The sequence below is a fragment of the Zingiber officinale genome, chromosome 5B (assembly GCF_018446385.1).
Source record: "Zingiber officinale cultivar Zhangliang chromosome 5B, Zo_v1.1, whole genome shotgun sequence".
NCBI classification, from domain to species: Eukaryota; Viridiplantae; Streptophyta; class Magnoliopsida; order Zingiberales; family Zingiberaceae; genus Zingiber; species Zingiber officinale.
Window position 1 is genome coordinate 19,055,083 of NC_055995.1, and position 15,316 is coordinate 19,070,398.

General features: G+C 47.6%; 1 protein-coding gene across 1 annotated transcript; it reads right to left on the reverse strand.

The window, feature by feature from the left end:
* Positions 1 to 9,885: 9,885 nt before the first annotated feature.
* On the reverse strand, positions 9,886 to 11,587 carry LOC121986546 (mannan endo-1,4-beta-mannosidase 5-like). Its single transcript, XM_042540511.1, has 5 exons — positions 11,264 to 11,587; positions 10,924 to 11,118; positions 10,692 to 10,814; positions 10,410 to 10,618; positions 9,886 to 10,272 (listed from the first exon to the last, which is right to left on the reverse strand). Exons 1-5 carry the CDS (start codon positions 11,585 to 11,587, stop codon positions 9,906 to 9,908), a joined length of 1,218 nt encoding a protein of 405 aa, XP_042396445.1. The 3' UTR covers positions 9,886 to 9,905.
* Positions 11,588 to 15,316: the final 3,729 nt, after the last annotated feature.

The following is a 15,316-nucleotide window of genomic DNA, read 5'->3' on the forward strand; positions in this document are numbered from 1 at the left end:
ATTTTGATGTTTGACAATACATATAGACAACACATGAAGATTGCAGGTACAATTGTTCATGTGGGAAGATTGTGAAGGAAAGTCAAGTAGGTCAAGGTTGACTGGATACTTGACTGGAAAATCCTGGTGAGTGAAGCCAGGTGAAAGACCTAGTGAGTGAAGCTAGGCAGAAGAAAATCCTGGTGAGTGAAGCCAGGTGAAAGACCTAGTGAGTGAAGCTAGGCAGAAGAAAATCCTGGTGAGTGAAGCCAGGCAATTGGGAAAGTCCTGGTGAGTGAAGCCAGACACGAGGAAATCCAGATGGATCAAGGCTGATCGGACATCTGGTGTTGGAAAGTCCAAGTAGGTCAAAGGAATTGACCGGATACTTAGCACGAGTTGGAAAGACCAGGTAGGTCAAAGGGAATGACTGGATACTTGACATTAAGAGGAAAAGTTCAAGTGGGTCAAAGGGATTGACCGGGCACTTGGTGAGCGAGTCCTAGCAGGTCAAGGGTGACCGGATGCTAGGCATGATGGACCAACAGCTCATGGTTGACCGGATGTTGGTTTAGGGGACTTTGGACTTGTTTTTGGGCAAAAACAAGGAGCTGGATCGATCAGCCGATCAATTGGCACATGCCAAATCGATCGGCCGATCGATTGGGTGAGTCCTCGCGACAAACCTCCTCCCAATCGATCAGTGGATCGATTGGGGAGAAGCATCGTGCAAACAAAACAGCTCTGGATCGATCAATCGATCGATCTAGAGCCCCCAATCGATCGGGCGATCGATTGGGAGCTGCGACTTCGTGCGATAAGCCCTGGATCGATCGGCCGATCGATCCAGGCAATTCCCGAGAGCACAGAGGCACTCTGGATCGATCGGTGGATCGATCCAAAGCCTCCCCAATCGATTGGGAGCAATCCAATCGATTGGGATCCGACCGTTGGCGTCGTATTTAGCCGTTTGCGTGCGCAGAACTCGTTAGAGTTCTCTTGGCCTTCTTCTCCATGAGCACAGCGATCTTCTAGGGTTTTTCTCCAGAGCTCACCACCAGTTCTTGAAGCTTCTTGGAGCAGCGTTTCCAAGGTCAAGAGGCATCCCAAACAAGAGGAAGAAGCTAGCTAGGGCTTATTGTACACAATCTTATAAGATTTATTTGTAGTTGTTTCTTCTTCTCTTCTTGTTTGTTGTGTGAGTTTGTAAAGACTTCTCTGTCTTCGGTAGTTACCGTAAAGGAGTGTTTTCCATAGTGGAGAGTGCTCGTGTGTGTGGATCCTTGGATTAGTCACCTCATCTTGAGGTGAATACCAAGTAAATCCTTTTGTTAGCATTGTATGTATTGTTTCTTGTATTTTCGCTCCATATCTTTGAAGAAACAAGCAACGACAAGCACGAGGAGCGCGCCGAGCTATTCACCCCCCCCCCCCCCCCCCCCCCCCCCCCCCCCCCCCCCCCCCGGCGACTGACTATATATAGATGTAATTGGGAGAGAATTATATACAAGTTTCATTATTTGGTTGATTGACTTTTAGAAACTCAATCCTCCTCTCCCTCTCCTTTCTCTGTCGCCACCAATAAAGGGGTTCTCCCTCTTGTTGTCGTAACCACCACAAGGGAGAAAAATTCTCCCCCTGTGTGCTTCCCTTCTTCTTCCTCTTGATCCCTCTTCTTCGCTTGTGGCTAGTAACTTCCGAAGGAGAAGCTTGTACTCAAAGAGTTATCTTGAAAAGCTCAGCATGGATACGAATTGAGGTGAGGTTCGATAGCATCGCTATGATTGATGCCCTTCTCGTTACTTCTAGTAAAATTTTAATTATGCGTTCATGTTTGACATGTTGTATCCATGTATGCGTGTGGTGTGTGATGTAATAATTAGGAATTATTATTGTTTTATTTTCTGCTGTGCATGTTTATGAAACGTCTTTTAACACACACCTACATCGAGCATATCCTAACAGGAAAAATTACACCAACAATCTCCCAACAATATATATGACTTAATTAAGGTGTCTATCTTTGATTTTGGTACTTGATAAATTCAGAAACACAAATGGATTCACACTCAACAATCAACTTCTCAAGCTTTTCATTCCACTAAAATAATTATCTTTTTTAATAATCCAAGTATCTAGATGATCCTGTCCGAGTCGCTGAATCGACGGACGTTGGGCGCGTGGCGCTCTCCTCTATCTCCGACCAGCTGCACAGACCTCCGACGAACCTGGACAGAAGTCGGGCCTGGGAGGGGTCCCCGACGACGATCCTCCGACGCTCAAGTCAGGCAAGAAGAAGACGATGAAATAGCTCCGAAGATCAGAGTTTTCATACCTCCGGCGAAGTCTGCGGGCTCTTATATAGAGCTCTGAGGAGGCTGATGCACATACACCGAGGCACACACGTGTCCTCAGCCCATACCCAGTATGGGCTTGTCAGAGGAGCTTGCCTGACCCCTTACTGCTACAGTCCGCGCACGTCTCTGATGGGACAGCATAATCTTCTGATGAGATAGCATAATCTTCTGTCTTGTCATTCTAGCCCTTCTGTTTCCGCACCGAGCGGTATGCCGCTCGGCAGTCCCATCACGTCCGACCGGACTAAGGTATTCGTCCGTTCGGGGTATTCCTGGCCATGTGCTCTGGACTGTTCGCAGTGTTGATACTTTATTCCTTCGGCCGAGCGGGCCATCCGCTCGGCACTACTATACTGTTCATCATGAGCGTCGGAACCCCGAATTCCCGCCGGGGTGTATTGCTTCCGCTCGGAAGCTTCAACTGGTCGTCACCATCATTATCCGCTCGGCCAAGCTTCTGGTTGGCCTTTTACCTTTCGACCTCCACGTGGCGTTGACTCTGCTAAATGGGGACTCCCATTCTTACTGCCGGATCACTTGCCTCCCCTTCAAGTCTAGTCGAAGGAGGCGATTAGTCCGACTGACTGGACTATTGTTTCGCCGAACGGCTCTTCCAAGAAATCATTATCCGCTCGGCCGATGAGGCGGTAATTACGGCCTCCGTCAACGCCATCGTCCCTCCTTTCTTGTGCTCGAAAGGGGATTTCTGTCGAAGTATTTTTGATAAGCGAGTCGAACGGCCGTACGTTGCCTTATCCTTCCGCTCGGACGTTTATAGACGTCGGCTCGTCTCTCAATATTTAACGTCGGAGCTCGACGGCGCGGATATTTATAGCCGGTCGGCGCGGCTCTCGATCTTTAGCGACGGAGCTCGAAGGCGCGGATATTTATAGCCGGTCGGCGCGGCTCTCGATCTTTAACGACGGAGCTCGTTGGCGCGGATATTTATAGCCGGTCGGCGCGGCTCTCGATTTTTAACGACGGAGCTCGTCGGCGCGGATATTTATAGCCGGTCGGCGCGGTTCTCGATCTTTAACGACGGAGCTCGCCGGCGCGGATATTTATAGCCGGTCGGCGCGGCTCTCGATCTTTACGGCGCTCGTCGGCGCGGATATTTATAGCGGTCGGCGCGGCTCGATCTTTAACGACGGAGCTCGTCGGCGCGGATATTTATAGCGGTCGGCGGCGGCTCTCGATCTTTAACGGAGCTCGTCGGCGCGGATATTTATAGCCGGTCGGCGCAGCTCTCGATGTTTAACGACGGAGCTCGTCGGTACGGATATTTATAGCCGGTCGGCGCGGCTCTCGATCTTTAACGACGGAGCTCGTCGGTGCGGATATTTATAGCCGGTCGGCGCGGCTCTCGATTTTTAACGACGGAGCTCGTCGGCGCGGCTCTCGATCTTTAGCGACGGAGCTCGTCGGTCTTCTGCTCGGGGATTTATAGACGCCGGCTCGTCTCTCAATATTTAACGTCGGAGCTCGACGGCGCGGATATTTATAGCCGGTCATAGCCGGTCGGCGCGGCTCTCGATATTTAACGATGGAGCTCGTCGGCGCAGATATTTATAGCCGGTCGGCGCGGCTCTCGATCTTTAACGACGGAGCTCGTCGGCGCGGATATTTATAGCCGGTCGGCGCGGCTCTCGATCTTTAACGACGGAGCTCGTCGGGGATATTTATAGCCGGTCGGCGCGGCTCTCGATCTTTAACGACGGAGCTCGTCGGCGCGGATATTTATAGCCGGTCGGCGCGGCTCTCGATTTTTAACGACGGAGCTCGTCGGCGCGGATATTTATAGCCGGTCGGCGCGGCTCTCGATCTTTAACGACGGAGCTCGTCGGCGCGGATATTTATAGCCGGTCGGCGCGGCTCTCGATCTTTAACGACGGAGCTCGTCGGCGCGGATATTTATAGCCGGTCGGCGCGGCTCTCGATTTTTAACGACGGAGCTCGTCGGCGCGGATATTTATAGCCGGTCGGAGCGGCTCTCGATCTTTAACGACGGAGCTCGCCGGCCGGGATATTTAGGCGCGGCTCTCGATCTTTATCGACGGAGCTCGTCGGTCTTACGCTCGAGGATTTATAGGGCTCGTCTCCGGTTTCCGGCGGAGGGTTTATACGCGGACCGTCTCGATTTTAACGGCGGGGCTCGTCGGCGCGGATATTATAGCCGGTCGGCCTCGATTTTAACGACGGGCTCGTCGGTTCGTCCGATTATAGTCGTCGCGGCTCTCGATCTTTAACAACGGAGCTCGTCGGCGCGGATATTTATAGCCGGTCGGCGCGGCTCTCGATCTTTAACGACGGAGCTCGTCGGTGCGGATATTTATAGCCGGTCGGTGCGGCTGTCGATTTTTGACGACGGAGCTCGTCGGCGCGGATATTTATAGCCGGTCGGCGCGGCTCTCGATTTTTAACGACGGAGCTCGTCGGCGCGGATATTTATAGCCGGTCGGCGCGGCTCTCGATCTTTAACGACGGAGCTCGTCAGCGCGGATATTTATAGCCGGTCGGCGCGGCTCTCGATCTTTAACGACGGAGCTCGTCGGGCTTTTAAGCCTAATTTGGACAACGTTTACCTGGCCGAATGGGACAGGGTCTTCGGAATTGAGCCTTTGGTTCGTACAATATACCTCCGGCTGAGCAGCTCGGGGTCTTTGTCGTCGAGCGCTTGGCTCAGATAATTTACCTCCGGCCGAGCGGCACGGGGCCTTCAGATACTATACCTCCGGCTGAGCAGCTTGGGGCCTTAATCGTCGAGCGCTTGGCTCGGATAATTTACCTCCGGCCGAGCGGCACGGGGCCTTCAGATACTATACCTCCGGCTGAGCAGCTCGGGGCCTTCGTCGTCGAGCGCTTGGCTCAGATAATTTACCTCCGGTCGAGCGGCACGGGGTCTTCCCATCGAGCTCGGGGCTCGAGCCTTTGGCTCGGTTTATATGATCCTGGCCGAGCGGCACAGGCTTCCCATCGAGCCTTTGGCTCGGCTAATATGATCCTGGTCGAGCGGCACAGGATTCCCCTCGAGCCTTTGGCTCGGCTAATACACTCCCGGCCGAGCGGCACGGGGTCTTCCCATCGAGCCTTTGGCTCGGTTTATATGATCCTGGCCGAGCGGCACGGGCTTCCCATCGAGCCTTTGGCTCGGCTAATATGATCCTGGCCGAGCGGCACAGGATTCCCATCGAGCCTTTGGCTCGGCTAATACACACCCGGCCGAGCGGCACGGGCTTCCCATCGAGCCTTGGGCTCGGTTTATTTACTCCCGGCCGAGCGGAACGGGATTTATCCCATCGAGCCTTTGGCTCGGTTTATTTACTCCCGGCCGAGCGACACAGGATTTATCCCATTGAGCCTTTGGCTCGGTTAATATGATCCTGGCCGAGCGGCACAGGATTCCCATCGAGCCTTTGGCTCGGCTAATACACTCCCGGCCGAGCGGCACGGGCTTCCCATCGAGCCTTGGGCTCGTTTTATTTACTCCCGGCCGAGCGGCACGGGATTTATCCCATCGAGCCTTTGGCTCGGTTAATATGATCCTGGCCGAGCGACACAGGCTTCCCATCGAGCCTTTGGCTCGGCTAATATGATCCTGGCCGAGCGGCACAGGCTTCCCATCGAGCCTTTGGCTCGGTTTATATGATCCTGGCCGAGCGGCACAGGATTCCCATCGAGCCTTTGGCTCGGCTAATACACTCCCGGCCGAGCGGCACGGGGTCTTCCCATCGAGCCATTGGCTCGGTTTATTTACTCCCGGCCGAGCGACACGGGATTTATCCCATCGAGCCTTTGGCTCGGTTAATATGATCCTGGCCGAGCGGCACAGGATTCACATCGAGCCTTTGGCTCGGCTAATACACTCCCGGTCGAGCGGCACGGGCTTCCCATCGAGCCTTGGGCTCGGTTTATTTACTCCCGGCCGAGCGGCACGGGATTTATCCCATCGAGCCTTTGGCTCGGTTAATATGATCCTGGCCGAGCGGCACAGGCTTCCCATCGAGCCTTTGGCTCGGCTAATATGATCCTGGCCGAGCGGCACAGGCTTCCCATCGAGCCTTTGGCTCGGTTTATATGATCCTGGCCGAGCGGCACAGGATTCCCATCGAGCCTTTGGCTCGGTTAATATGATCCTGGCCGAGCGGCACAGGCTTCCCATCGAGCCTTTGGCTCGGCTAATATGATCCTGGCCGAGCGGCACAGGCTTCCCATCGAGCCTTTGGCTCGGTTTATATGATCCTGGCCGAGCGGCACAGGATTCCCATCGAGCCTTTGGCTCGGTTTATATGATCCTGGCCGAGCGGCACAGGATTCCCATCGAGCCTTTGGCTCGGCTAATACACTCCCGGCCGAGCGGCACGGGGTCTTCCCATCGAGCCTTTGGCTCGGTTTATTTACTCCCGGCCGAGCGGCACGGGGTCTTCCCATCGAGCCTTTGGCTCGGCTAATACACTCTCGACTGCCGACCAGCAGGGGATCTGACCCAATTTCTTGACTCCCGAATACCCGTGGAGTAAGAATAATATATATACTTGTCGAAACTCATCAAGGCTTCCTCGTTGGACCGATATCGGGGCAGGCGTTGCTCCCACTTGAATTCCGATCGGACCCCCATTTTGCCCCCATTTCGCCTGTTGCTCCGGTCGGTCCGCTCAGCTGTGCTATCCGCTCATCTTGAGCCTTCTGTTTCTGTTGCTCCACGAGCTTAGCTGCTCTTGCCTCAATTAGAGCGTCGGGCCTCTCCTGGGAGAGCATCACGGTGTGAGGTCATCCAGCCTCGTCCATCTATTCCGCTCGGATACAGGCGCGTTCCCACAGACGGTGCCAATTTGATCCTGTCCGAGTCGCTGAATCGACGGACGCTGGGTACGTGGCGCTCTCCTCTATCTCCGACCAGCTGCACAGACCTCCGGCGAACCTGCACAGAAGTCGGGCCGGGGAGGGGTCCCCGGCGACGACCCTCCGACGCTCAAGTCAGGCAAGAAGAAGACGATGAAATAGCTCCGAAGATCAGAGTTTTCATACCTCCGGCGAAGTCTGCGGGCTCTTATATAGAGCTCTGAGGAGGCTGATGCACATACACCGAGGCACACACGTGTCCTCAGCCCATACCCAGTATGGGCTTGTCAGAGGAGCTTGCCTGACCCCTTACTGCTACAGTCGCGCACGTCTCTGATGGGACAGCATAATCTTCTGATGAGATAGCATAATCTTCTGTCTTGTCATTCTAGCCCTTCTATTTCCGCACCGAGCGGCATGCCGCTCGGCAGTCCCATCACGTCCGACCGGACTAAGGTATTCGTCCGTTCGGGGTATTCCTGGCCATGTGCTCTGGACTGTTCGCAGTGTTGATACTTTATTCCTTCGGCCGAGCGGGCCATCATGAGCGTCAGAACCCCGACTTCCCTCCGGGGTGTATTGCTTCCGCTCGGAAGCTTCAGCCGGTCGTCACCATCATTATCCGCTCGGCCAAGCTTCTGGTTGGCCTTTTACCTTTCGACCTCCACGTGGCGTTGACTCTGCTAAATGGGGACTCCCATTCTTACTGCCGGATCACTAGACCTTGAGCTTAACTAATCCGGAAGGTGGACAAACTTTCTTTTCATTTGTCCATCAGATAAATCTAAAAGTACAAATGGGTTCACGCTCAATAATCAACTTCTTAGATTTTTCATTCCACCGGAAAATGAATTGTACCCTACCATAGCACCAAAAGATAAATCCTTCACTTTAGCGATGACCACACATATTTTAAAAGGGATAAATCACATGGAACATTTATGGAGCTATTTTCATATCCATTGAAATTGATCCAAAGCTGTTACATTAAACACCCCCTACAAATGCCCAACAACGCCGGCCAATTGAACCCTCCCATTGAAGAATAAGAGAGAGATGATCAAATATTTATTCTCCTTTCTCGAAAGTTCTATGGATCAAGCCCATAGGACATTGATAACTTAACTATCTATATGGGTAAGAGTCCAACCCAAGGTCAAGGGGATCTTTAGAAAGAATAGTTACGTCTTTTTCACGACTTGAAATTAACATTCTAGAAAATTAAAAATTTTATAATTTTTTGTGCAGTCATAATTATTTAAAATTTTCAGTTCTTGTATTCATGCAGCCTTTAGTTTATTGTATTTGTTTCAAACAGCTGTCAAAATTTGATTTTGACTAATCCAATTTAATTATTAAATTCCAAACTCCTAGAAGAAAAAAAAACAAAAAATTAGATCAAATGAGAACGCAGCGGCTAAATATTTCTCCCTCCCTTAATTAAAGGTCCACAATATTGTGCCGTCAAGTAAATTTTTATCATATTTTATTTTAATTTATGCATGTCATTGTACACGAATTACTTAATCATACATTCTCATAATTTCACAGTCATACGAAACTATAGTATTTTTCTTAAATAACACATCTAAAGCTAGTTGAATTAAAATCTTGTGTCTTAAGTAAAATAAATGATAATAACTTCTCATTGTACTAAAAGACAAAAGAAGCTTCACGGGTGTAAAACATTCAGAAGAACAATTAAAAAGAACAACTAAACAATCAGAGTTGGACACATATTCTAATGATTGATTTCTCAATGTGCATAAGTTATATTTTAAATTTAACATGAACTGCTTTGAAAGTCGACTATGGTTATCATGAGTAAGGCTTCTTATTAAAGATATTGATTTATTATTATTGTATTGACCATGTGGTATATATATATAAGTTTTGATCTCCTGCATGACACGTACAGTGTGTAACTGTACGCATCAGGCAGAGATCAATTAATAATTTTTTAAAATTTTTTTTAATATTTTAAATTAAAAAAATTAATATTTCCTTATATAAATTTTTAATATATTAATATATCCCTTCAACATATTACAATACTCAATAAATACTTAAATTAATTTAATTTAATTTTTTTAAAAACCAAACACTATGATCTAATTGGGAAGTCTGAACCCTAGAGGTAAAATCTAAAAAAAAAATAGCTTTGATACTATAACTTAAACTCTGAACCTTAGAGGTAAAATCTAAAAAAAAAATAGTTTTGATACTATAATCCAAAGCCTGAACCTTAGAGGTAAAATCTAAAAAAAAAAAAAATAACTTTGATACTATAACTCAAAACCTGAACTCTAGAAATAAAATTTTTAAAAAATATTTCAATTATTTTTTTTAATTCAAAAATAAAAAAAACTAAAATCAGTGATATCCTCTATGCGTGCACAGTCATGCACTATGTGGACGCGCATGATATCAAATATATATATATATATATATATATATATATATATATATATATATATATATATATATATATATATATATATATATATATATATATATTTTGGTGAACTTAGATATATTAAAATTTAAATATTTAAAATTTTAATTAGATTAGATTTATTTTAATATGATGACACATAGTAGATAATTATCCTTTTCGACTAACTTTGGATTAAGAATCCAATACAGGATGTTGATACTGAAAAAGAACAATGTCACATCACATAAATTAAAGCACTACAAGTGAGTTTAGTGACGACGATGAGGCAGGAGCTAGGCAGCGCCGGCGAGCTCTCCCATTTTTTTTGACTGATTCAGGATGAGCGCGGTGGCGCTGGCATCCTGCGACAGAATAATCTCAAAGCCATCGTAGTACGATTCCATGCCCTTGACGAAGAGCTGCCACAATAAACCCCCCGTGAAGGTCTTGTGCCCGTCCTTCGATATGCTATAGATGCTATCGTAGACCGTGGAGTAGAAGTCATTGCGGATCTGCTCCGAGTATCCCGGATCCTTTTTCGTCTTCCCAAACTCCCCCAGCATAAATGGCTTCCCCAACACCTCCATCGAGTCCTTCCAGTGGTTCCAAAGCCATTGTTTTACAAACTCTGTTTTGTTAACCTCACTTTGCCCTTTTAACCTGCATTAAATTCATTTTTTTTATTTTTAATAAATAAATAATTAATTAATCAATTAATTAATACCTAAATTCTAAACCTTAAACCCTAAATCCAATCAATTAATTAATCGGATTGATGGACTTATGAGATGTTTTACCAAAAATCCGGGTAGGCATGGACGGTTGCATAATCGATCTCGTTGACTTTGTGGACTTCGATAAAGTCAACGCCAATTTGAACCGCATTAGGATTGTAGAGTTTGACTTTGTCCGGGGTGGAGCTTCCATAAAAGCCCTCCAGTCCGACCCCGAGAAGGTGTTTTCTGTCGATGGACTTCAGGAAGGTTGCCATCTCTTGCACCCAAGCCTACCAATAACAGAATGAGAATTAACGGGTTCTGCACGTGTAAATCCACATCCAATCCAATAATGATAAATACCGTAACAATTTTTCCCGAGGGGTCGGACTCGCAGTGTGGCTCGTTCATGAGCTCCCAAGCCATGATTGTGGGATCATTTTTGTAGGTTATATTTGTGAAGGTGTTCGTTCTGTTTAGAATATACTGAAGCGGGCAAGAAAGATTTAAAAGATTAAAAAAAAGGGGTACTTAACAGAAAATTAAAAATCTATCAGTATCATAATTATTATTGATTAATTAATTAATTAATTACCTCAATGTGTTCCTTGAAGTAGCCCTTTATAACATCGTGTGTGTAGAAATCATCGTCGCTTGGCACGGCCAAACCTGCCCTGCGAGCCCAGTCCACGTACTGTGGTCGACCTCCGTAGTCTTTGTAATTGTTCACCAAGCTCAAGATCAATCGTATCCCTTTCTTCCTGGCTTCTGCTATTACGAAGTCCAGGCCCTAACCAAACATATCGATCGACATAAGAAAAATAAAATTATCATTTTGTTTATTCTAATACACAATTCTTACGACCTAATTATGGACGGCTCAAAAGAGAGAGAGAGAGTGCATGCAAGACACTTGTGTGTGTGTATATATATACCTTGAAGACTTGCTCATGGTAAACGCCGGGCGTCACCTGAAGCGAGTCGTTGCTGTAGCCGTCGTAGAACGCCCATGTGCGGCAGACGGTGAGGCCGGCGGCGGCTGCCTCTTCGAACAGAGCCGTGACCTTGCTCCCATTGGAGTAGGGAGACGCCGCGTCGCCCATTAGCCAGTAAGCGTTGAAACCGTTGAAGAGGAACTCAGACCCTTCCGTCCAGAATGTCCTGCCATACCTCTCGATGAACCCCGGGAGATCCGCTGCTGCCGTCGTCGCCGCCACCAGCGCTAGTACACACAAGAAGAGCTGCGATCCCTTCGCCATTGCAATGAGCTTGAATGGAGTGAGTACCTTTTGGATCGATCGCATATATATAGAGAGAGAGATGGATTAGAATGGAAACTGATATTTTTAAGCATCAATTTATGAGAAATCGACAGAAAAAGGTAGGGTTAGTACATTTTTCATTTTCATTTTTTAAAAAATACAAATTTTTAAAAAATACACATTTTTAAAAAATAATGTTTAGTTTACATTTTCTATTGTCTAAAAAATGAAATAGCATTTTTTTTTAAAAAAAATACAGAATGTCTAAAAATTATTTTTTATTTTTTAAAAAATACATATTTTTTAGAAAATGAAAATAAAAAAATGCTCAAACCAAACCCCCCATATGTTTTTCCATTTTTAGGGAATTGTTAGATAATTTTAAAGTATCATTTATTACAATTAAAAGTCATATTTAATATATTCTTCTATTGTAATTATGTATTTGGACAAAAATAAAAACTATGGACAGATTTTCCTGATATATATTTTTTAATTACTTTTATTTCTTCTAATAGACAAATCTCTTTAACTTAAATTGGAAGTAATTTTCTCCCTATCATTTCCAATGATGCATTCGAATTATTTCCTAACACGCACCGGATTACGGTCCTACACGAGGCCACTTGTGCGGCGGCCTCGTGCGACAGTAGTTGTATTTTTCTTTATTCTTCATTCGTTTTTCATTTTCTTTTCCGTACATCTTTTCTTTTCCTCTTTAAATTAATTTCCTTTCCTCTTTTATGAAAGCTTTAATGGAATGGGATGTCGTGCAAGTTTTATCTAACGATATGGAAAAAAAAATGATCATAGCAAAGTTTGAATTATTTATGAATTACTTGGTGGAGATCCATTTTCCAAATATTTATTTAGAAAATAATAAATCTAAACTTTTGCATTTTAATAATTCGAAAAATAATTTAATTAATACATAATTTATATATCCGATAAGATAAATTTAGAAAGTGTGTGCAATAAAATTTAATAAAAATTAATATATCAGAAATATTTAGTAAGATGTATCTGCATTAAAAAATTTCTAAAAGTAAAAAAAAAAAAACAACCTGATTCAAAACCGCGAGGTCAAGCTTATTCAAAAAAATAATGATCATGTCCGAACTATGAGTCGACGGACACTAGGGACGTGACACTCTTCGTTATCCTCTGGTGTTAACATAGACCTCCGACAAACTTGTAAAGAAGCTGAGCCGGGAGGGGTTTCCCGGCGACGACCCTCCGACGCTCAAGTCAGGCAGCGAAGAAGAAGAGAAGCAGAGTAATGCTACTGTGACTACAGTGATCAGAATTGTCTCTCTCCGTCGAAGTCTGAGGGTCCATATATAGGACCCCGGGGAGGTGCGGGCACACTTCTCGATGCGTGCACGCTTCCCCAAACATACCTCAGTAGGGTTGTGTCAGAAAAGCATGCCTGACACCATTCCGCAATCGTCCTAGCATATCCCGGATGTGACGGTAGAAGCTTCCACCATACGATACTCTGTCCACTCCGGCCGCCAATCATGCTGTTTGTCGGCGGCAGGTGTCTCGAGGACGAAGTTACCAGTTGTCCTTTTTGTCTCTTAGCACTCTTACCTGTTCCCGGGCCGAGCGGACCAGCCGCTAGGCGCTCATGGCCTCCGGGAAGCTCTGCTCATGTGCTCGGATATAATTGCACCTTATTGTCCTGCGGCTCGGTCGAGCGGCCTATCCGCCCTGCCCATAGACCCTTTTACCTTGAGCATCGGAAACCGGACCCCTGGTCGGGCTGTCTTTCGTCCGGTTCGGGAAACTCCTGGCCGGATGTCCGGTCGGCTGGATGCTCGGTCGGCCCACTACTCCGCTCGGCACGACCTTTGTCTGCTCGGCACGACCTTGGGGGTTGACCCTCTTGACCATTGACCTCCACGTGTCGTTGACCTCCCGCCAATGAGGGTCCCCCGTCCTTACCACCGGATCACATGCCTCCCCCTCAAGTCTAGTCGAAGGAGGCACTAAGTCCGACTGACTGGACTATGAGTGTGGCCAAGCGACAGCCGATCCGCCACTCCCGAAAGTATACCTCCGCTCGGCCCATATGGGGTCGAATGGAGCCGGTCGGCTAATTGTCGAGGGCTGCCCCACTGGCCTGTGATGATGTCCTCGGGATCTTCTCGGAATGCGTGCAAATCTCCGCCATTATGGTTGAGCACGCGGGTTCTGCCTCGTGATGGGGCTCATTAAATGCCTTCCTCTGACCGAGTGCCACGTGGCGCTGTTGACGTCATCGTACGGCCGCCGCCTTACGCCTGATGCGACGTCCGTCGGTTTGAAATGGACGGCACGATGCGGGCCTAGGTCCCTGTGACCTGAATCTGACGGCTTAGGACAATCGGGCATAACCCTATAAAGCCCTCGCCCTTCTCCTTCACCGCACCTTCGCTTTCTTGTACGCAAAGCTTTCGCTACGCTCCTCTCTCCGATAAACTCGTCCATCGGCCCTCCGGTGAACCCTCATCTTCTTCCTTCTAACTTCTTGTCTGTAAGGTTCTTCTGCCTTTCTCTTTTCGATTCCCGTGTTTTCTTTGCTCTCTTGGCTGCGTTTCGTCTTCTGGTTATTGCTTTGCTCATCTTCTCGCTCGCACCTTTGCTTTCCCTTTCGACTTCTGCCTCCTCCGTTGTTCCGGCAATGGCAAGTTCTTCTCAGCCCGCGGACCTCGCTCTCGGCCCATGGTATACCACCATGGAGTCGCGATTCGATCGGCGTGATGCCGTGAGCCTGATAAACGCTTTTGATATCCCTTCAGATTTTGAACTGATTTTACCTTCACCATCCGCTAGGCCTCACAAACCTCTAAGCGGCGCCTTTTGTCTTTTCCGCGACCAATTCGTAGCCGGTCTGCGGTTTCCCCTCCACCCCTTCATCGTCGAAGTTTGCAACTTGTTTGGCATTCCGCTCGCCCAAGTGGTTCCCAGCACTTTTCGCCTTCTGTGTGGAGTTGTGGTCTTATTTAAGATACACAATATTCCCCTCGGCCCGGAAGTCTACTATTATTTTTATTATCCCAAGCTGTCTGAGCCGAACACTTATCTGTTTCAGGCTCGGCCCGACTTAGTCTTTTTTAATAAACTGCCCTCTTCCAACAAACATTGGAAAGAGAACTTTTTCTTTCTTCGTATTCCCGGACGGCTCCCTTTCCGTACTAAATGGCAAGTCGGACCGCCCACCTCCCCCGAGCTGAAGAAATATAAGACCCGACCGGACTACCTTCAGGCAGCGAATCTGCTAGCCGGTCTGAAGCTTGACATCAACAAGCTCCTACCTGAAGGAGTGATGTATATATTCGGTTTGAGTCCGAGCCGGACCCCGCTCCCGAGCATCTTTGGTAAGAACTTCACTTGTACATTTGCCTTGAGTTCTAACTGATTTCCTTCTCCTTTCCTTGTAGAGAACATCGTAATGGAGTCTGTGCTGTTCGGGATTTTGAAGAAGAAAGTGGCTGCGCTCAAGGCGGCAGCAGCCAAGGAAATGGAGCAGTTGGCCATTGCTCCGGTCGACTCTCATGAGGATGAGAGCGAAGTGAATGTAGGGGAGTCGGCCGCTCAGGCTTCGCTTGTGGATGCGGCTGGCGGTGCAACCCCTAGTAAGGAAACGACTGTTCGGGAGGAAGACTCCGAACCGGAGGATGAGCTCCCGCTCGACAGGAAAAGACGGCGTATTGAGAAGCCTCTCCGTTCGACAACTTCCGT